Source organism: Trematosphaeria pertusa (genome assembly GCF_010094035.1).
Source record: "Trematosphaeria pertusa strain CBS 122368 unplaced genomic scaffold BU26scaffold_4, whole genome shotgun sequence".
In the NCBI taxonomy this organism is placed as follows: Eukaryota; Fungi; Ascomycota; class Dothideomycetes; order Pleosporales; family Trematosphaeriaceae; genus Trematosphaeria; species Trematosphaeria pertusa.
Genome location: NW_022987215.1, coordinates 1,047,196 through 1,065,951, shown reverse-complemented (window position 1 = coordinate 1,065,951; position 18,756 = coordinate 1,047,196). Strand labels below are relative to the sequence as shown.

General features: G+C 53.5%; 10 protein-coding genes across 10 annotated transcripts; 8 read left to right on the top strand and 2 right to left on the bottom strand.

Moving 5' to 3' along the window:
* The first annotated feature begins 172 nt into the window (after positions 1-172).
* BU26DRAFT_248699 (uncharacterized protein) lies at positions 173-1,985 on the top strand. The gene is made up of 2 exons (XM_033821108.1): positions 173-1,618; positions 1,668-1,985. Exons 1-2 carry the CDS (start codon positions 279-281, stop codon positions 1,744-1,746), a joined length of 1,419 nt encoding a protein of 472 aa, XP_033687023.1. The 5' UTR covers positions 173-278; the 3' UTR covers positions 1,747-1,985.
* Positions 1,986-2,223: 238 nt separating this feature from the next.
* BU26DRAFT_421519 (3-carboxy-cis,cis-mucoante lactonizing enzyme) lies at positions 2,224-3,507 on the top strand (the record flags this gene model as incomplete). Its single annotated transcript, XM_033823412.1, has 4 exons — positions 2,224-2,418; positions 2,470-2,584; positions 2,630-3,073; positions 3,125-3,507. The coding sequence occupies 4 exons, from the start codon at positions 2,224-2,226 to the stop codon at positions 3,505-3,507; spliced, it is 1,137 nt and encodes a 378-aa protein (XP_033687022.1).
* A 130-nt stretch (positions 3,508-3,637) lies between these two features.
* On the top strand, positions 3,638-4,423 carry BU26DRAFT_538853 (uncharacterized protein; the record flags this gene model as incomplete). The annotated part of the gene is made up of 2 exons (XM_033831477.1): positions 3,638-3,899; positions 3,977-4,423. Exons 1-2 carry the CDS (start codon positions 3,720-3,722, stop codon positions 4,421-4,423), a joined length of 627 nt encoding a protein of 208 aa, XP_033687021.1. The 5' UTR covers positions 3,638-3,719.
* A 556-nt stretch (positions 4,424-4,979) lies between these two features.
* Positions 4,980-5,324, bottom strand: BU26DRAFT_561796 (uncharacterized protein; the record flags this gene model as incomplete). The annotated part of the gene is made up of 1 exon (XM_033832955.1): positions 4,980-5,324. The coding sequence occupies one exon, from the start codon at positions 5,322-5,324 to the stop codon at positions 4,980-4,982; it is 345 nt and encodes a 114-aa protein (XP_033687020.1).
* Positions 5,325-6,018: 694 nt separating this feature from the next.
* BU26DRAFT_248674 (uncharacterized protein) lies at positions 6,019-7,542 on the top strand. Its single transcript, XM_033821106.1, has one exon. The coding sequence runs from the start codon at positions 6,118-6,120 to the stop codon at positions 7,417-7,419; it is 1,302 nt and encodes a 433-aa protein (XP_033687019.1). The 5' UTR covers positions 6,019-6,117; the 3' UTR covers positions 7,420-7,542.
* BU26DRAFT_248675 (putative cytochrome P450) lies at positions 7,543-9,469 on the top strand. The gene is made up of 3 exons (XM_033821107.1): positions 7,543-7,890; positions 7,941-8,482; positions 8,531-9,469. The coding sequence occupies exons 1-3, from the start codon at positions 7,665-7,667 to the stop codon at positions 9,308-9,310; spliced, it is 1,548 nt and encodes a 515-aa protein (XP_033687018.1). The 5' UTR covers positions 7,543-7,664; the 3' UTR covers positions 9,311-9,469.
* Positions 9,469-10,518, top strand: BU26DRAFT_248661 (uncharacterized protein). The gene has a single exon (XM_033821105.1). The coding sequence runs from the start codon at positions 9,628-9,630 to the stop codon at positions 10,414-10,416; it is 789 nt and encodes a 262-aa protein (XP_033687017.1). The 5' UTR covers positions 9,469-9,627; the 3' UTR covers positions 10,417-10,518.
* Positions 10,369-13,057, bottom strand: BU26DRAFT_516730 (acid protease). Its single transcript, XM_033828402.1, has 4 exons — positions 12,897-13,057; positions 12,478-12,843; positions 11,920-12,431; positions 10,369-11,802 (listed from the first exon to the last, which is right to left on the bottom strand). The coding sequence occupies exons 2-4, from the start codon at positions 12,663-12,665 to the stop codon at positions 10,622-10,624; spliced, it is 1,881 nt and encodes a 626-aa protein (XP_033687016.1). The 5' UTR covers positions 12,666-12,843; positions 12,897-13,057; the 3' UTR covers positions 10,369-10,621.
* Positions 13,058-13,225: 168 nt separating this feature from the next.
* Positions 13,226-16,535, top strand: BU26DRAFT_516729 (uncharacterized protein). Its single transcript, XM_033828401.1, has 5 exons — positions 13,226-13,527; positions 13,692-14,570; positions 14,692-14,751; positions 14,843-15,016; positions 15,180-16,535. Exons 1-5 carry the CDS (start codon positions 13,425-13,427, stop codon positions 16,370-16,372), a joined length of 2,409 nt encoding a protein of 802 aa, XP_033687015.1. The 5' UTR covers positions 13,226-13,424; the 3' UTR covers positions 16,373-16,535.
* Positions 16,536-16,763: 228 nt separating this feature from the next.
* BU26DRAFT_561789 (Prp19-domain-containing protein) lies at positions 16,764-18,241 on the top strand (the record flags this gene model as incomplete). Its single annotated transcript, XM_033832954.1, has 2 exons — positions 16,764-17,263; positions 17,314-18,241. 2 exons carry the CDS (start codon positions 16,764-16,766, stop codon positions 18,239-18,241), a joined length of 1,428 nt encoding a protein of 475 aa, XP_033687014.1.
* Between the last annotated feature and the right edge of the window lie 515 nt (positions 18,242-18,756).

Genomic DNA, 18,756 nt, shown 5'->3' with positions numbered 1-18,756 from the left:
AGTTGGCATCTGTATCCGCGTGTCTTCTTTGACACTTTGTAGGCGGTTTCAGGTGAACTGTCGACTGCCAGCCTGGCGGGATGGGTTATCGATACCGCTTAGTGCGGCTCAAAATGGACTAGCGTACGATGTATCCTACTCAGTCTCAGCCCCAGCCGTCGTGCCGCCCACGCTTCACAGCCCCAGCCTCGAGGAACTAGACAAAATGGCTGCAGCTCAAGTCTTCTGCCTGGCAATTGCCCGCCTGAAGCTCTTCACTAACTATAGCGGCACTTACAATGTCTCCTAGGCGCGCAAACCCCCCCGACGACCTCCGAATCGCTCTCGCCCATGCCTTAGGCTACGACGACTACCCCGGTAATTTGACCGCCGAACCGTATCTGAATTACATCGCGAACCGTCATATCGGCCGCGGGACGCTGGAAGAATACCTAAGACTCTTTATTCGCGTCATAGAACACTTCGCACAGGTCCAGATCAAGGCGAACGATCCTTTGAAGACCGACAGCATACGCATGCTCCTCGATGGGCTAGTATTGTCCGACGGCGAGGAGTTATTTGCGGATACGAAAGCAGGGAGCACAATGAGAAGGGACGATGTAGAGGATACAGTGTTGTACATCATGGGTGCTTGGGCAATGATGCTGAGCTCTTTCGTCCAGCTACCCAACGGCTTTCGAAAGGTGATCACTGCATATAACATTCGGGCAAGGGAAAAAGAGAAGAAGAGCGAATTCTACGATGAGAACTTGACTAGCCTGGTAAGGGGGAGCTGTTTGCTCCCTGCGCCGAGTAACGGACAAGTCTCACATGGCATGGAGCCGGGGGACGAAATCGTTCGCACCGCGATGAAGCTCGTAGCACTTCTTTCAGACGATAACGCAACAGTCGCGAACTCAACTCTTCGTCTCGAGGCGACTGCGAATGTTTCGGAGTGCGCCAAAACTCCCTTGAAAACGAGCAAGAGTCAAATCTCGTCTCACTCGCTGGACGCCATGGACTCTCTCGAATCGCTTTCAATAAAAGCCACGCGACTCAATGCCTTCACTCTGAGAGTTTTCGGAGCTGTCCGAATAGCATGGACACACAACATCTCGCGCCATATGCTCCTTTCTCGACATGGCGGACGTCACATCCTAGAGATATTCGCCCTCCCCTGCGCTCTCAATGCGGCTACCTTGACTTCGAACGCTGTGGGTATATCCTTCGAACTCGCGCAAGAGATTCAAGAGTCGTACTGCATTCTATTCAATGCCTGGCCTGAAATACCACTGCATGCGAAACTCGGTCGATTCCTAGGAATCCGCAAAATGTGTTGGTGTTGGTCGTGCTCCGCACACCGTTATCGGACCAGTGTCATTACAAAATATCGGAAGTCGGTTGGGGCGAAGTCGCATAAACTGAAGAGGTGCGGCAATGCCGCGAAGAGGAGCGAGTTCGACCCTTTGGTGGTCGAGCTAATGAACAACACCGAATCCTCCGACTGGACGCAAGACCTCTTTCCGTGCCTATGGTCGCGAATTACCGCGTTAGAGGAACATTTGCAAGGGGCAAAGCCTTGGAGCATATGGATCCTGTTTAGAGATCGGAGGGATACGTTGCAATTCTGGACCTTTTTGTGAGTGATTGCATAGATCATTGCTTGAATGCTCGCTAATTCCGCAAAGTTTTGCAACTATAGTAGTGCTCCTCACGTTCCTACAAGTTGCTCTTGGAGTGGCACAGGTTATAGGCTCTTTCCGATGACCAGGTCGGCATACACGGCCATTCAGCGATCTACTTTCCGAACTTTCCTAGATTTGCGAAGCTACACTTGACCTCGCAACGCCTGGGTAGCGCTTCCATGTACGTTGTATCGAGCCCCCAACTTCGAGGGCTAGCGCATCCCTACAATACACCGCTAGTTTTTTTCTGGGCTAGATCGATGTTTCAAATATGGGGATAGATGGAGACGCGCGTTTACCCTGCCCACAATCCCCAGCTCGGAGAATTACGACTTCGTCCCTCCAAGGAAACGGGCCGTTGCTTAGCAGAAAATCTTCGCGTCCGTCGCGGCGATATTGCCTGTCCAGTAATCCTACCGATGGTCTCCATGGGGGTCCCCTAGTCTACTAAAACCTGTCATACCAGGTATACAGCAGCTTCAAAAAGGACGCGGTGCCCACAGGGTCTGGGAGCAAAACTCATCTAGCCAATTTTTCCTTCCGTTTCACGCGCGCGAAGATGCGCCCCTTGTTCACGTATCCAGCCATAGCCTTCGCTACATCAGTGTTCGCTGAAACTCATTACTTCTTCTCCGGTTTCTTCGCAGGGAAAACAATAGTTGGGGTGGAGTTTGACGATACGGTTGAATCTTTAAGGCTTGCGCAAAACATCACCACGCAGGTATCAGACGGCTCAAAATGGATTGCCATAGATGTTGGCCGCTCCAGCTTCCATTACTATAATACGGCTGACAGTTGCAACTAGGAGCAACGAGAGAATGTCTATGTCGGGACGACTGGCTACTTTCAAAGCTATGCGATTACGAGCAATGGGAGCCTGAACTATGAAAGCAACATCACACTGTCCTCTGACTGTGCGTGTCATCTTGCTTACGTCCGCTGTTCATGCCTGACACTCCTTGTAGGCTCGAACGCAAATTTCCTCATTGCAGCTAGTACATCACCCTACACAGTCTTCGGCGCCCCTTACAGCAACGGTTGTCCTGCGCAAGCCATTTCAGTCGATGAAAGAGGCGTGTTGCAAACCACGGTCGCAAATTTGACCTACGGTAGCTCGGCCGGCGTCCATGGCCTCGCGTTAAGCCCGGAGAATAATTTTGTCTATTCTGCAGACGATATGGGCAATGCTGTATGGGTTCACTCATTTGTCAGCACTACTCGGACTGCGGAGCAGATTCAATATCTTGCAGCACCCACGGGTGCCAATCCTCGACACCTTGCGGTGCATCCAAACGGTCGCTGGGTCTATGTTATTTACGAGGAGTCAAACCAATTGGCCGTTTATAGCAGGAATAACACCACAGGCAAGCTTACGGATATGAACACTACCTACCCTCTCATCCCGTCCAGTAAGCTTTCCATATCGAACTCCGCAGTTACGTTCAACTAAGTTTGTTAAGCGTTCGCGAACACCTCCTCCTACTGGGCCGATGAAGCCCTTTTCTCGATCCCTGGCGGCAACGTGAGCGGCACATCCCCGAAATATCTCATTACCGGCACACGGTCTCGCTCGACCAATGCAACCGGATACATCTCGGCATTCGCGCTTGATGCATCAACCGGTGCCATCAGCGAACAGCTCTTCCTCGTCCCAAGCACTGCTAGTGGTGGAGCAGCGAATGCGGTATCTCCTGCGCCGTTTAGTGAGCAGTACTTTGCTATTACGGACAGTGGGTCGAATTTTATTGAGGTGTGGAAGATTGCGGATGATGGGACGGAGGCGGAAGCTGTTGCGCATTTGGATCTTGATGTGGGGCCGGCGAATGTGGTCTGGTATAGTTGATGGAGACGCCGAAGGAGTCAGTCTAGTTAGAGTTATGAAGTCCTATGCCTACCGGCAGCGTCACGCTACTGCATTCACGATCACGTTAAGCTATGCCGTATCAAGAGGCGCATCGAGTCATGATGAATCTCGCGAATCAAGGTACCGCAATTTCCATCCTATACAAGAACAGAAAGTCGCGCGGTGTGAAAGTTAGTTTCTAGTCATTCCGCATGCCCTTCTCTCGGTCCGACTATTCTCCGATCTCCCCCGCCAAAAGTTACCTCGCACTCCGACCAGCTCCCATTCCCAGTTCAAGATACCCCACAACCGCAATCGCAATGCCGTACTTCAAGACGAGTACAGAGTGGTACGAGCAGTCTTCTCTACTGCTCAAAGCCCGTCCGACCACCGTACGTGCACTTGCCTCGAGGAGTCGGGGCCGGTCCACACCCCCAACCTTCGGCTTCCCGAGACTAACGTCTTCTAGACACGCATAACCTCCAAATACACCGTTCTAAAACCAACCCCCTCGAAAATAAAAAAGCGCCAAAAGTATCTCGACAAACAAGCGGCGAAACTCGCCGACCCGTCGCGCACTTCCTCACCACCTCCTTCATCCGCGCAGAACCCCGAAGAACCAACCACAACATTCGCACTAAAGACGTATGATCCGGAGTCAGGCACATGCTTGCAGTATGAAACGACGAAGGCAGCGGAGGTTGGCAGGTTGATCGGGAGTTTGGGAAGGTTGGGCAGGCATATGGCGGCGTTGCCGGAGGTCTTGGAGGATTTGAGTGCGCCGGCTGAGGGGACGGGATTGGCGACGCCGAGGATAGAGGACGATATTAAGGTAGGTGGAATGGGCGAGGGGAAGGCTGGTGGTACAGGAGGGGGCGGAGGGGGTGGGAAGAAGAAGAAGAAGGGAAAGAAATGAGCTGCTGCTCAGGTTGCGGAGACCAAAATAAGAGTTACCCATGCATTACAACGGCGTCATAATGGGAAGGTAGAGTCAGGCTGCTGAGGGCTGCAATGCGCACTCGTTGACGCTTTGCGCGAGTGCAGACAGTCATGTGGGAGGCACGAAAAGCATGAGTCACGAAGACACGAGTCAGAGCACGACGAATTAACAATAGCGTAGATTCCCCAATACTGCAAGGTCACATATGACCTCTTCTACCTATCGTATCGCTCTTATACGCTTGTGCCAAAAACCGTGGCAGATATGATATACATCTCAAGGAATATATCGATCGCTTCCCAGGACTGTGGGGCATCGCTATTGCTCATGACCAGGTCGGTTCATGAAAGGCGAGCTCGTATAAAGTTCCGGGAGAGACTCGGACCATTTTCCGGAACCATGGGAAGTCGCTACTGCTCATATCTCATAACTCGGTCGAATCAAAGACGGAGGGTTCGCCGTTCTCAACGTGGCGGCGTTGCTATTAACCTTTAGTGCACGGTCTCTAATACAACACTATGACCGACCGACCTCAAAGAATCGTCAATTCCGCCCGAATCTCATCCTCGTCATCCAAGAAATCCCACTCCTTCTCATCGCGCTCTTCCTGCTCGCGCTGCATGTCCTTCTGTACCTTCTCCTTGTCGACTATCACCCAGCCGTCTTCCTTGGTGCGGACGCCGACTTTGTTGGCGCGCTGGAGGAAGTCTTCCATTGGCGATGACTCGCGATCCAAGGGCTTTGATGATTTCGCGGCGTTGGTAGTGTCTTTGAAAGGAGAGGGTGAGGTCGGGGTAGAATCGTTGGCAAGTTTGCACTTGCGGGTTTGCTTTTTGTTCGGGGTGAGCATGGAGAGGGTCTTTGAGATGGTGTCCATTGTTGAGGTTGAGTTGGAGTGCTGAGAGTGTGGTGATAGGTTGCGGTTTAGAGCTAGGATACGTGGTGATTATGTGTGTGCGGAGGACCATGATGAGCGCGGATAGAGAAATAGGGATTTCAATTTTTTTTGGAGTAGCGGGAATGTGAAGATGGAGGTAGAGTGACTGATCGGCTTGTTTGTTGGGCGGACGTAAAGACTCACCGAGCTTCGAGTCGGCCCCTTGACTACTCTTCATGATAACCTTTGTGGTAAGCATAGGTACATGACCGAGAAGATTAGTGCATAGGCAGGATGACTCGGAAGTCTGACTCCAGAGGTCGGAGATGTTGCGTGAGTCTTGATTTCTGGGGATTTGGTGAGAATCGTTTGGGGGTAGCCTCCCGCAATGTCCCAAGAGAACCGCTTGATCTGCATGTGCTCTTATTGTGTCCAGTGCTATGAGCCAACGGGGACGATGAGTGGCAGCATTGCTTAGTAAGCCAAATACGCGCTTGGGGTTCGGTTCCAAGGTTGAGCCTTTGAATAGATCACCTACAACTGGGACATTGCAAAGCATGCCGCGAGCATAGCTAGGTAGTGTCTTCTTACGCATGGGAAACAAGCTTTACTACCTTGACGAAGGCGTAGGGCGTCACCCCTCATTGGATGTGAGATTCTTGGCGCCCGTGCCCTATTCAGGCCGCGAGATTCCGCTCGTGTCTTACCTTAAACCATCGTCACTCCATCTCACCATCGTCTTTTTGTCTATCTGAACCGCCATAACGTACTCGCTCGGTTAGTTTACGTCGCCATGTGTCCTCCTTGCGAGCCCCCAGATCACTTTCCGCGAAACTACTGCCTCGCTTGCCCGGAAAGTGGCCAATTCCAGTTCCCTGTCCCACCACATGTCAATCTTCTGAATTTCTTCGCGACTGAATCCGCTCCTTGGCTCGAGCCTGCTTCCTGGCTTTGGGCTTCATTTGCAAGGCCCGTTGCCGAAGCACAACATCACCAGACCTACCATCTGCGCTACACCGGCAATCCCAGGGGGATAGAACGACTCCCGAATGAACTTCTCGATCAAATCATCGACTTAATAGCCGAAGATAAGAAGGATGTCCTCGCGCTAGGTCTCTCGTCCGCCGTCATCTGGCCTGCTGTGCTCCATCGCATCCACCGTGAATACGCAAAGTCCACAGCCATGTGGGCCGGGAAGGAAGTCGCTTTCCGCGGGGAGAGTTACTTTCGGTCATGGGTGGACGAGCACTCTCCAGCATACCATTACTGGCCCGAGGGGGCCCCCTGGTCTGTCAAAATAGCGCACGCTACCGCAACGCCGGTCCAAGAATGGAATCACGCTTTAAATACCGCGAAGCTCTGGGGCAGATGCCAACGCATCTGGAGCGCCGTTGAGCAGGACCTCTCGCACGAGTACATGTATCCACAGGATCGAGTCTGGGTCCTTCGCAATCTCACAACTCAGGAATACATCCGTTCGGACAAACTTCGCCCAACTGAAAAAGAAGATCCAAAACTTAAGACCCAGATTCCGAGTCGGTCTGGCCTGGCAAAGCTGACGGGACTCTTCAAGCGTGGGGCCGCTTCAGCGTTGAAGAAGCAAAAAGGGCACCAATTACCGGACGTGGTTTACGACACCAGCCCTCTAACCTTTGCCCAAATATTTGTCGTCCTGACATGTCAGTCAAACGACCTTCCATGGTCTGAAGTACCCTTACATTTCCAAGAAGGCCGATGGGCTGGCCATCGCTTCGACATCGTCACCCTGGACGCCCACCTCAAGGAGACCAACGCATATGAATGGGCTGACGTGAGCGAGTTGGCCGTGGACGATGTCTCCAACCTGCGTTACTGGGTTCGGCGACTGGAGGGCGGTTTCAAGGGTCATTATCATCCCCGACATCTATGGCTCAGGATCACTGAAGAACGACAAAGGTATCACAGCTGGGAAGGAACCGATGTGCGAAAGTCAGAGCAGTCTGATGACGATCGGTTACACACGAAACCAGTGCAGAGAGGAGTGCTAGTTCGCATTCATCAGAAGGGCAGATCATCCCATGCGTTGATAAGTAAGAGGAGGAAAGGCCAGGCTTGACATGTAGGCCCGATTGGTCTGAGGCAATATTGTTGCGCGGGGCCTGTCAACGCATGTCTCTCTGCGGCGGGACACCAGTTGAGGGATAGTGCGCGGACGCTACCGGGCGCGGGGCTCGGGAGCATGCTGGTATCTGTCTCAATTCGGTCTAGCCTCTATTTAGCGTACTGCTTCGGCTCCATCTTAACGAGCTCCCCCCGCGCGCACGTTCTTCGCAAAGCCACCTCTTCTCTCGCGACAGCAGGATGGAGTTGACAAGCAATCTCGACATCGTTGGCGGTGCCAAGCTGCTTCTGGCCTCGCTGCTCCTATATGTTGTCTTCAAGGTCATCCAGCGCCTGTTTTTCCACCCTTTGTCAAAGGTTCCGGGGCCATGGTATGCCGCTGTCTCCTCGCTTTACGAGTTTTGGTGGGACTGCCCTAAGGATGGGCGATACTGGAAGAAAATTGAGGAGATGCATGGGAAATACGGTTGGTTCATCCTTCCAGTGTTCGCGATAGATTATGCTAACGCATTGTAGGACCGATCGTAAGAATTAATCCGTGGGAAGTGCACATTAATGACCCTCCTTTCATGGACACGCTCTGGAGCAATAGCAAAATGGAGAAGGACCCGTTCTTCTACGGCGGTTTCGGCGTCGATGCTGCCGCCGTCTCCACCGTAAGTGCAGAGATGCACCGCCTTCGACGAGGAGCCATGGCCCCATTCTTCTCCAAGGCCAATGTTGCGAAGCTAGAGCCCAGAGTCCTCGCGCGGGTTCAGCAACTCTGCGGTCGTATCGAGGAGTTCGAAGCGGAAGACAAACCGATCTGCGTTTCGGACGCTTATCGCTGCTTGGCTACTGACATCGTGACTGATTATGCCGTGCCTAAAACGAGAACTATGCTCACGCACCCGAACTTCGCTTCTGTCTTTGTTCGTGTGGTGAGGGACACTGCCGGTGTAATCAACTGGAATCGCCATATCCGCATTATTTATCCACTCCTAGTTCACATGCCGCGAGGAGTAGTGGCTTGTTTAGATCGCGACGGCGCGACTACGGCTATGGTGGACAATCAGAACGTGAGCTCAATGTATTTCTGTATCGTGACCATCACTGAGCTCAGATAGGATCTCTACTCCCAGGCCAAAGCAGTCGTGGAGAACGCGACGACTAAAGAAACACCAACAGTCATCAACGCCGTCTTCGATCACCCATCCCTTCCGCCTTCGGAGAAGACGGTTAGTCGCATCTTTGACGAGACTGTGACGGTTATTGGCGCTGGAACGGAGACCCTTGGGAACACGCTTTCCATCCTGACCTTCTACGTCATCAGCAACCCACCCGTTTATCAGACCATGAAAGCCGAGCTGAAGAAAGCTGCTGCGGAGCACAATGTATCTCCTGACTCGTTGCTTGACTGCCACATCGTGGAGTCTTTGCCCTACCTGCAGGCTGTCATGAAAGAATCCCTCCGCTACAGCTCCTCGGTCGTAGGCCGCCTGCCTCGTCGCAATCCTACGGCATCTATGACATACACGACGCCCACTGGAAAGACCTACGTACTCCCTCCCGGCACTGTGGCCAGCATGTCCGTTCGCGATATCCACTTCAACGCCGACATATTCAAGGACCGGTACGAATTCAAGCCTGAGCGCTGGTTAGTCGAGGATCCGGCGGAGCTTGCTCGCTTGGACAAGCATATGGTCGCCTTTGGGAAGGGCGTTCGAGCTTGTCTTGGGCTGGAGCTTGCTAAGCAGGAGATTTTGCTGGTAGCGGGTAATCTCTTTTGGAAGTATGATTTCGAGTTGTACGAGACAAGCCTTTGGGATGTCACGGTGGTGCACGATTATTTCTCGCCGTTTGGTCCGAGCCAGAGCAAGGGCGTTAGGGTGAAGGTTAAGAACTAGGTGAAAGGTACGGATTCTACGTCATCTAATGTTATTAGTCCCTATTGTTGCTCCGCCGCACCGTAATGAAGCGCGGCGAAACCCTTTTCACTGCGAGGCCCATTTTTAAAATCTCCAAGTCCCACTACCCGCAAATTTCTACCCCATCTCAACCGTGCCTTCACCGAAACAAGAAAATTCGCTAGCGCTTCTTCCACTCGGCCTGCTTCAACACATACACTCCATACCTCCCACAAAGCTTCAACCACAGCTACACACTTCCAACTTATCAACACCCATTGCGAAGACCACCAGCACACCCTTCAACATCCACCGCCATGGCATCCCACAGCCGCCTCATGTCGCGCGCAGCTCTACGCCTACGCGACCTGCGTCTCAACGGCGCCCGCGCCGCAGCAACACCCACCACAGCCAGCAAAGTCACCAAGCCCTCCCGTCCCGAAACGGGCGCAATCAAGAAGCCGCACCTCAGCCGCCGCGCGCAGGGCCACGCAGAAGCACGCCTAAGCAAGCTGCGCCTCGCTCTGCACCAACATCTCTACACAGGCGAGGAATTCAAAGACAACCAGGGCCGCCTCAACAAAGAAACACGCGGGCGGGTCAGAATGCTGGGCACCGTTCATGCCGATGGCATGCTGGACGCAGAGACTATCCCGCCGCCTCGCCCGGCGAAATGGCAGACCGACGAGGAAATCAGGCAGGAGAGGTTGATGAAGGAACTCGGGCGCGGGCAGAGTCCGCTGAGGAGCGTGGATACGATCAGAACCCAGAGGGAGATCGAGGAGGAGTGGGGATTGATGCCCGGTGAGGGGTGGAGAGGGCAGGAGGAGCTGGAGATGAGAGTAGCGATCGACGTTTGGCGGGCGAGGTCGAAGGATGAGAAGTGCATGGAGTTTGCTGCTTCGGGCGGACGGTCCCAGCCTGAGGAGAGTCTCGCAGGTGTTTGGAGAGAGTTGGAGGGTGGGGGAGATGCAGAAGTGGAGACTGTGGCGCGGTGGGCGTGGGAGCGGGAGGTGGAGAGGAGGAAGGCGCGAGAGTGGGCGGTTATGGATCCTACGTGTCGACGGGTGGTTGGAGATGTGTGGGCTGTAAGCGCCAATTTGTAGGGGTTCTGGGGGTCGGAAGGTTGTTGGTTTGAGTTCCTCGCATGCCGGTATGCTCACCCTTTGGGGTTTGAGTCACGGACATGCTGGGTTGACTCGCCTATGTAGCAGTAGCATCACATAAAAGCGATTCTTTTGCGTAAGGGGAGCATCTACCTGAGAATAGAATGGAACATTGGATCGTAAGTCTAGCACAATAGCTTAAACATCATCTGGATCTGGCCCCCATCTTTGTGTCTGGAAACGTGGAACCCGGACCAGGAGTCACAGCCGTGGGTGGCTCCAGCGTAATCTTCGGCCCCAGTCCTGCATCCTCCTGCGCATCCAGCTCATGAACGACGCCCAGTCTCCTCTCTCGTCCGTCTGCTTCGTTCGAGGTGTGGTCGCCCTCCATTTCATATTTCCCGACATTGTCTGGTGCTTCTAGGGGACCGAATTTGTTGTTGTGGGCTTGGAGTTCGTGTTTGGCGCACGAATCGAGCTCCTCGGCGCCAGCGCCTTTCTCGGGGTGGTAATCGGGGAGAGCGTTTGGGTCGTGAAGGATAGTGTTTTCGAGCTCAAAGGAAGCCCGGCCTTTCGATCTCGCTCTTCGAATATAGAACCATGCCGCCAGAGCGAGAAGTATAACACCAACTGCAGCGCCTACTGCTATACCGGCAATTGCTCCTGTACTGAGGCCCTTACGAGATCCTCCTGTGCTTTCGCTAGGGTTGTCTGAGCCCGGATTGGCCGCAGTAGAATTCACCGAAAGAATGGGGATGATGTTGGCGTTCGTGGTTTCAGAGTCCCATTTGCAAGGCCAGACGGAGAAGTTCTGACGCTCGTAATCGGCGATGAGGTAAGCCTCTTGGAGGAAGGCGCGGCCAAGGGTATATTGAGTGTCGTTGGTGGCCCTCTTCAAGGGGAAGTAGTATGCAGAAGTCTCAGCATGTGGCCACGAAATGTTAAGATCGAAGGCAGAATAGGGAAGAGTGATCGCGACTGAATTCTCTGAAGCTGAATGTGGCAGCTGAGGTGAGAGCGTGACGGTAATGCTAGGATTGAGCGCTGTCAGAGTGGAGTGCTGGGATGCATTTAGCATGTAGAGTCCGGCTGTGGAGTTCCACGTCAAACCAAAAGCTGATTCGAAGGCCTTGCAAACGGATTCCGGGAGCCAGAGATGCGGCACCGTGGAATCGATGAAGGCGAATATACCATCTGAAAGGAGCTTGGTCCCCGATGTCGAGGAGGTTGTGTTACTCGTCGTGATGGATTGTATGCCGACGAGTAGATCGCGCGCTATGTCGGTGTAGAACGGAAAAGTGAGATTTTCCGAGGTACCAGCGGGCTTGGTAAAGCGAGACGTATCGTAGCCACCAAGAGTGAGTGAGCCGTAGACTTTGTCCAACCCTAACTACGATCAGCTTTCAAATCACAAGTATATATTGGCAAAAACAAGTAACCACCCTGAAAGGCCCCAGATATGATGCGTGTCTTTGTAGAGAATAAGATCGAAACACCACGTACGATATTGAGCTCCCGCGGTATACGCCCAAGATACACTCGGAATGCTGTTTTGGTTCTTCAATGCCTGGACAAAACTCACTTGCGGATTATTCGGAAAGGTCGAGAAGTTTGTAGGGCGAGGATTTAACCCCAGAACTCCAAGCCATGAGAAGGTGGTGTCTCCGATACCGGCAACGACGGCATGTTCCACGGTTGGTCCTCCTGAGCCCTGCCATCCTAAGGTAACAGTGTCGAACCCGAAATCGCCAAAGACATTGTAATCAAGATTTTCTCCTAGTCCCAGTTGGAAGATTGAGTTCGGGACCCATGTGAGAGAGTTGTTCGGATTGAAGATACCTCCACGTGTATCTGCACAATTGCTCGGAGCGTCTGCAGGACAGCCCTCTTCGTATACAATCCAAGTTGACGTGGAGGCGGTAGAGGGTAGGACGCGGACGTTTTGCGCTCTTTGGCCTACTTGGATCGCGAATGAAGACCATGGGCCATCATTTCCTTCCCAGTATTGGGACACGCTGGGAAGGTTTAGCAAAGAGTCGATCATGGAGGGGTGCATCTTACCTTGCTACGATCGGCGCCGGAATAGTAGTAGTCTGTTCCTGTTGTTGCACCACTGCATTCTCATCCCGCCACCATCGCTGTCGGGAGTGCGACTCCTGTTTCATTCCATGTTCCGCCAGAACGAGCGAGGTTACCTGCGAGGACAGCAACCAAGGAAGCGCAGCGTTACCATGCCCTAACGCCCTCATTATTGAGGAGGGCACAGATACATGCAGAAACCGTTGTTGAAGGATCAAGGAGGGGTAGAGAATCTCAGCGGAAACTGCTCCATCGATCGTTGTGCATCAGCCCCACTGTCGCTGGCGTTGGCATCAGCATCGGAGGCGCCGTTGCGACCGGCCTGGCCAAAGCATTGAGAGTAGAAAGCTGTAAGTGTCAGCGGACAGGCTGCTTAATACGACGCATATCGGCGCTCATACATGGTGCCATGGCGAATGACGGCTAGACTGCTGTGAAGGCGGGATCTAGAGCAGCACGATCTAGTTCAATTGGAGGAAAATGCGTCACGTATTCGCTACGTAGAGGATAGCCGGCGCTCGGCAACATAACAGAATATAGAATAAAACCCAGCCAAGAGTAGCATTTTCTAAAAAGGTAGTCTTGTACTCTCGGCATCCAGCTGCGAAGTATGCTTTCGCTGCTTACTGATCACGCTAGCGCTAGACGCTATACCTGATAAAGGCAAGTACCTGGTACCACCCAGCCTCATGGCCCCACCGTCCCGGTTCATACCCCTTCGCTCATCGCATCGGCCTCGCCCGCGCCGCTCAACGCTCAAATACGACCAATCGGTGGGCCGCCAACTCCTGCAATGTCCATGTCCTGCACATTTCCCAGAAGCGTGTCCGTAGCACGATGCAAGTTCCGGGACCTGCCTTAATACCCCGGCGTCGGCCACAGCGATGCCGTGAGGTTTTCGGCTCCAGCACCGTTAGAACTGAGGGAATATGGCGTGTGGGTTTTGTTCTTTCCGATTGATACCCTTTCTGCCTGTTTTCCTGTCGTCCTTTGCGCATTCGATGCCTCATCATGAGGCCTTTCCTCGCCAAGGTACGTAGAATTCCAGTTCTTGTTTCAGCAGAGGAGAGAGCAACTATGTCACGGCTCTGCTCCGCCCTCTGTTGTTCCATAAAGCCTGAGCACGGAATCGCTCCTTGAAAAAGTACCTTTTCAACACTTAGGGGATGAATGAATACTTATACGGTTTCTTCCAGCTTTCTCGAATTCTACCGTTGCACCCAGTACATCTTCGATATCGACGCCGACCTCAACGGTCAACGGTAGCACAGCGACAATCACTGGCTTTCCTTCAACGGCCCGTTCGAGCTCCAATGGCACTTGTCCCACGACCTATCCGTTTGACTACCTAGTTGAATTCATGACTTTCACGACTGCTTGCCAAGAAGCGTCTTCATGGGCCGTAGATGCGAATTGGTACAACCTGGCAGATGGCTGTCTGCGTACATATTGCGGTGGCGCAGACTCGAGTGCGATTCAGAGCTTCCTGGACGCAAGCACTACGGTGTGGACCACCAGTACGCGGATCATGTTTCAGGGGTTCCCCGGAAGTGGAAGCTTGAGCGACGTCGTAGTATCGCAAACGACTTGGACCGAAACATACACGTTTACCCTTGACCCTCCTCAGGCCGTTACACCGAAGCCTCCTTGTTGCGGTCAATGTACTCTTCGGGCCGCAACAGTCCAGCTTTTCTTCTGGCCGGAAACCGCCGAAGCTGCAACACCCATAGTCACCGGTCTCTTACCCAATGCAACAGCCGCTGCTTCAGGTCTCCTAGTAGATGGCCCTGGAATATATGTGGACGAGTCCGGCTTCACGTTTACCTCCCCCAGCATCTACATCGGCTTTACTTCTCTGGGTGGCCATAACCGATGTGGGCCTGTGGGTACTCCGGTCTTCAACACAACAATGGCTTTTGATCCCACGGAAATTAGCAGCGTTCTGCCCCACGAGACGACAGCGGAATGCATTGTAACACCAACGTATGATAATGGAGTCGTCGGGGAGGTGACATACAGAGAAACAGCTTTTCCACCTCCTCAGCCTCTAACAATGTCAGACGTGGTTCAAAATTGTAAGCAAACCTTTAACATGGGACCCGGGGCACCGCCTCAAGTTGACATCCTGGAAGGAGTAGCAAAGATAGCCAGCCTCATCCTACTAGCCCCTGTGCTAACTTTTGAATCCTTTTTTAGGCTCGACATTGGAAGGCTATTACTACTTCACGAATAATCCATCCTCTTGGGCGGCAGGTGGTAAGTGCAAACTTCATTATCAGACTTCATTTAAAGTTCATCTGGCTTTAAAATGGAGTATCTGTATCACTTTCAGTACTGATCGAAGCAGACCCCTGTCATCCTGTTATTGCCATTCCGACTAGAATAAATCAGCTCCAAGCAGAATGGAATGAATGTGGTACGGCGTACAACGGTGGTTTCTACGACCCACCAAAGACGCTTCAACAAGCACCGATCCTGGTCCCGACCACGGCAAGCCCAACCCAAGGAGGGGCTACGCCAGGTACGTATTTCATGCGCATATACTAGCGTTTCTTAGTATGGCCTCGAAGAGCCATTCTTGATCGCATTCAAGGGGCCAAGCACGGGTCTTGAGCATAATATGCTGCTCACTCCTGTCTGTTGAAAGCCAAGACATATGCTAATATGTACCGCCACCTGCGCAGTTGCGCCGAGTGCAACCGCAAGGCCACCATCCTTGCCGGAGCAAACTCCCGATCCGGAGCCCAGTTCTCCTGCAGAGACTCGCGATTCGCCAGCTTCAAGTGTGAACGATATTCCCCAACCTACACCACAACAACCAACCCCACCTCCTCCCTCCGGCCAGCCTCAATCATCGAACGATCCCGCCCCTCGGCCCGGATCATCATCTACTATCGTCATCACTCCACCACCTTCCGCACCGGGCAATACCCAGCCAAACCCAAATAGTCCAAGCAACCCTGTTATAACACTCAATCCGCAGCCCGATCCTGCAGATCTTAATCAACCAAACAATCCTACATCATTGGTCACGCTCGTTCCGACCGTTGTTTCTCCACCCCAGAATGATCTCAATCCCCAGAATCCGACCCCTTCCCCACAACCCTCGGGGACAGTCGTCATTGTCGGCACACAGACGCTCACCCCCGGCGGCGTTATCACAATAGGCGGTACAACAAGTACACTGCCAAACGGTCAGACCACTGTAGTTGGAGGAACCCAGATCGCCCTCGATCCCCAGGCTACCCAGGTAATCATCGATTACACATCAACTGTCAACCTCCCATCGGCTGCTCCTGCAGAGTCAACTGCCTCTCCTGTCCTGCTTACGGTCGACGGCCAGATAATTACCGCTGCACCAACCAGCCCTATCGTCGTAGGATCCCTGACGCTCCTCCCTGGCAGCAGCATCATTGTGGATGGCACGACTCTGAGCCTAGCGGTCGGCGGCACGCAAATTGTCGTAGACGGATCCACCATCCCTCTGACAGCCGGTTCTCAGACCACCGCTCCGTTGGTGATAACGCTCGATGGGACGACGCTCACAGCGAACTCATTAACGCAGTTCATGATTGGAGGCAAGACGCTGTCCTTTGGTGGCCCGGCATTGACAGTTTCTGGGACGACGTATATTCTCACGACGAACAGTGAGGGGAGTACAGTGCTAATTGCGGGAACAGCTGGGGTCTCGAGTGCGGTGACTGCGAGTGCCACGACTACGCATTCACGTCATTCAGCTGTGAGTGACAGCCAGACGGAAGCTGGGACGAATCCTGCATCGCCTTCTAATACAGGCGCTGCAGGTAATGTGGTTGTTACTTGGGCCTTGCTGTGCGTGGCGCTTTTCCTCGCGGAAGTAGTGACTCGGTTCGGTTAAGGAGCCTGGATTCTGATGACTGTAGCTGTAGTAGGGAAACTTTTCATGGTACATGGCATGATGCATAATGTAGTAATATTGCCCATGCTTGTCCGGAGGAATAAGTATGCAAATCGCGCTTCCATGATATAGAGATATCCACATTGTAGTACTGCGAGGCGCGTTATATTTCGCAATCTAATTTCCTAGCTTCTTTACGCGTCTGACATGCGGATTTCCACGGCGAGACCCATTGAGATCGCTGGAGTGCCTCTAAGGGAGTGAATTGGCACTGCACGTGATCTCGAAGAGAAGCTTTGCCTAATTCAGATTAGCGTCTCTGAATCTAAGATTTCGCGACAGAAGCTCCAGAAGGCAGCACAATCCCCACAACAACGCCCGACTCACCACCATGCTGTGCGCAATCTCCGGAGAAGCTCCCCAGGTGCCCGTAGCCTCGCGCAAAAGTGGGAACGTCTTCGAAAAGCGCCTAATCGAGGCCCACCTCGCCGAACACCACACCGATCCCGTCACAGGCGAAGACCTCTCCGTCGAGGACCTCATCGAGCTCAAGTCGCCGCGAATCGTGAACCCCCGACCCCCGAATCTCACCTCGATACCTTCACTGTTGAGCGCGTTCCAGAATGAGTGGGATGCTATTGTGCTGGAGACATTCACGCTAAAGCAGCAGCTGGCGCAGACGCGGCAGGAGCTTAGCACGGCGCTGTATCAGAACGATGCGGCGACGCGTGTTATTGCGAGGTTGACGCGCGAGAGAGATGAGGCGCGAGAGGCACTGTCGAATGTGACGGTGACTGGAAAGGGCGCGGCTGCCAATGGGGATGCGATGCAGGTTGATGGCCAGGCCCTGCCGGAGGAGCTTGCAACCATGGTCGATGAGACGCAGCAACAGTATGTATATACGTGTAGAACTTTGAAGTCTAATCCTGACCCCCGCGCAGGCTATTCGCGACTCGGCGCAAGCGACCTATTCCTGAAGGCTGGGCTACAGGCGACGACATCACAGCATTCGACGTTACTACGTCAAGCGAGCCTCTCTATCCGGGCAGCAGCGCAGTTTCCGTCGACCAGACTGGCGGCCTTGCCTTATTTGGAGGAACAGACGGCGTTGCCAGCGTCTACTCGATATCACAGCAAAAGGTGGTTCATACTCTGAAGTGTGGAGCTCCAGTGACCACGGCGACGTGGTGGGAATCCAAAGCCGTTGTTGCGACATCGGCTGGCGTAGTTAAGATATTCGAAAATGGAGAGGAGCTTGCGCAGATGGGATCACATGCTGGGGCCGTAACGTCGATATCGCTTCATCCAAGCGGAGCTATCCTGGCATCAGCCGGAGCGGACAAGCGGTTTATGTTCTACGATCTTTCGACCTTCGAATCGGTCTCGCAGGTCTACACGGAAGCAGAGATTACCTGCTGCGCCTTCCATGTGGACGGCATGCTCTTCTTCACCGGCGGTCTCGACGGCAACATCCGCATCTTCGACGTCAAGACCGGCGCATCCATGGCTGTCCTAGAGACTAGCGGCCCCGTCCGCGCCATCTCGTTCTCGGAAAATGGAACCTGGTTTGCGGTAGCGGAGAAGGGCTCGAACAGCGTGTCGGTGTGGGATCTACGAAAGCAGGCGCCCATCAAGGTGCTTGACGTTGGTGGTCCGATCGACAGCATTCACTGGGACTACACTGGTCAGTTCCTGGCGACCGCCGGGCCTGGAAGCGTGTCTGTGCAACAGTACACCAAGGCTTCGAAGAGCTGGTCGGAGCCTGTGCGGAAAGCGGTGCCTGCAAGGGACGTTGCTTGGGGTGCGAGTGCCTTGTCCCTGGTTGCGCTAACTCCGGAGGGTGGACTGAGCGTCTTGAGCGCAGCATGAGGGGCCAGATATGGAGGACAAGGCATACAGTACAACATCAAGCTAGAAAGTTCCGGGACAATGAACTGTTTCGGGCGGGATTGGGTCGATCTCCTGCGTTTGCAAGAGATGGTCGGCTGCTGGCGCCACTTGTTTATTTGGCGGATTGGGCCAAAAGACGGATACGGACTGGATATGGGACGAAGACTATTTAGCGGCTGAGTGCCTTCGACGCGAGGGCATAGTATCACTGGAAATGTAACACATATTACCTATTTCAAGTATCCGTGCAACCCACGGAATTCTTCCAGACGCACCATCACGTTCCTTTTGCTAGACGAAGCGCTTCTTGGCGTCATGCTTTGACTGGCGGGGTTGATTCATGGTGGAAAGAGCAGAGCGCGGTGAAGGAATGCAGAAAGAAGACTAGGCATCAGCCGCAGTGAATGCGTGTTTGCAGGTGATCGGGTGGGGATAGTGAATGTCGGATCCAGACCGTGCTTCCGAATCGCGAGGTTTGCGGCTCAAGACCTCAT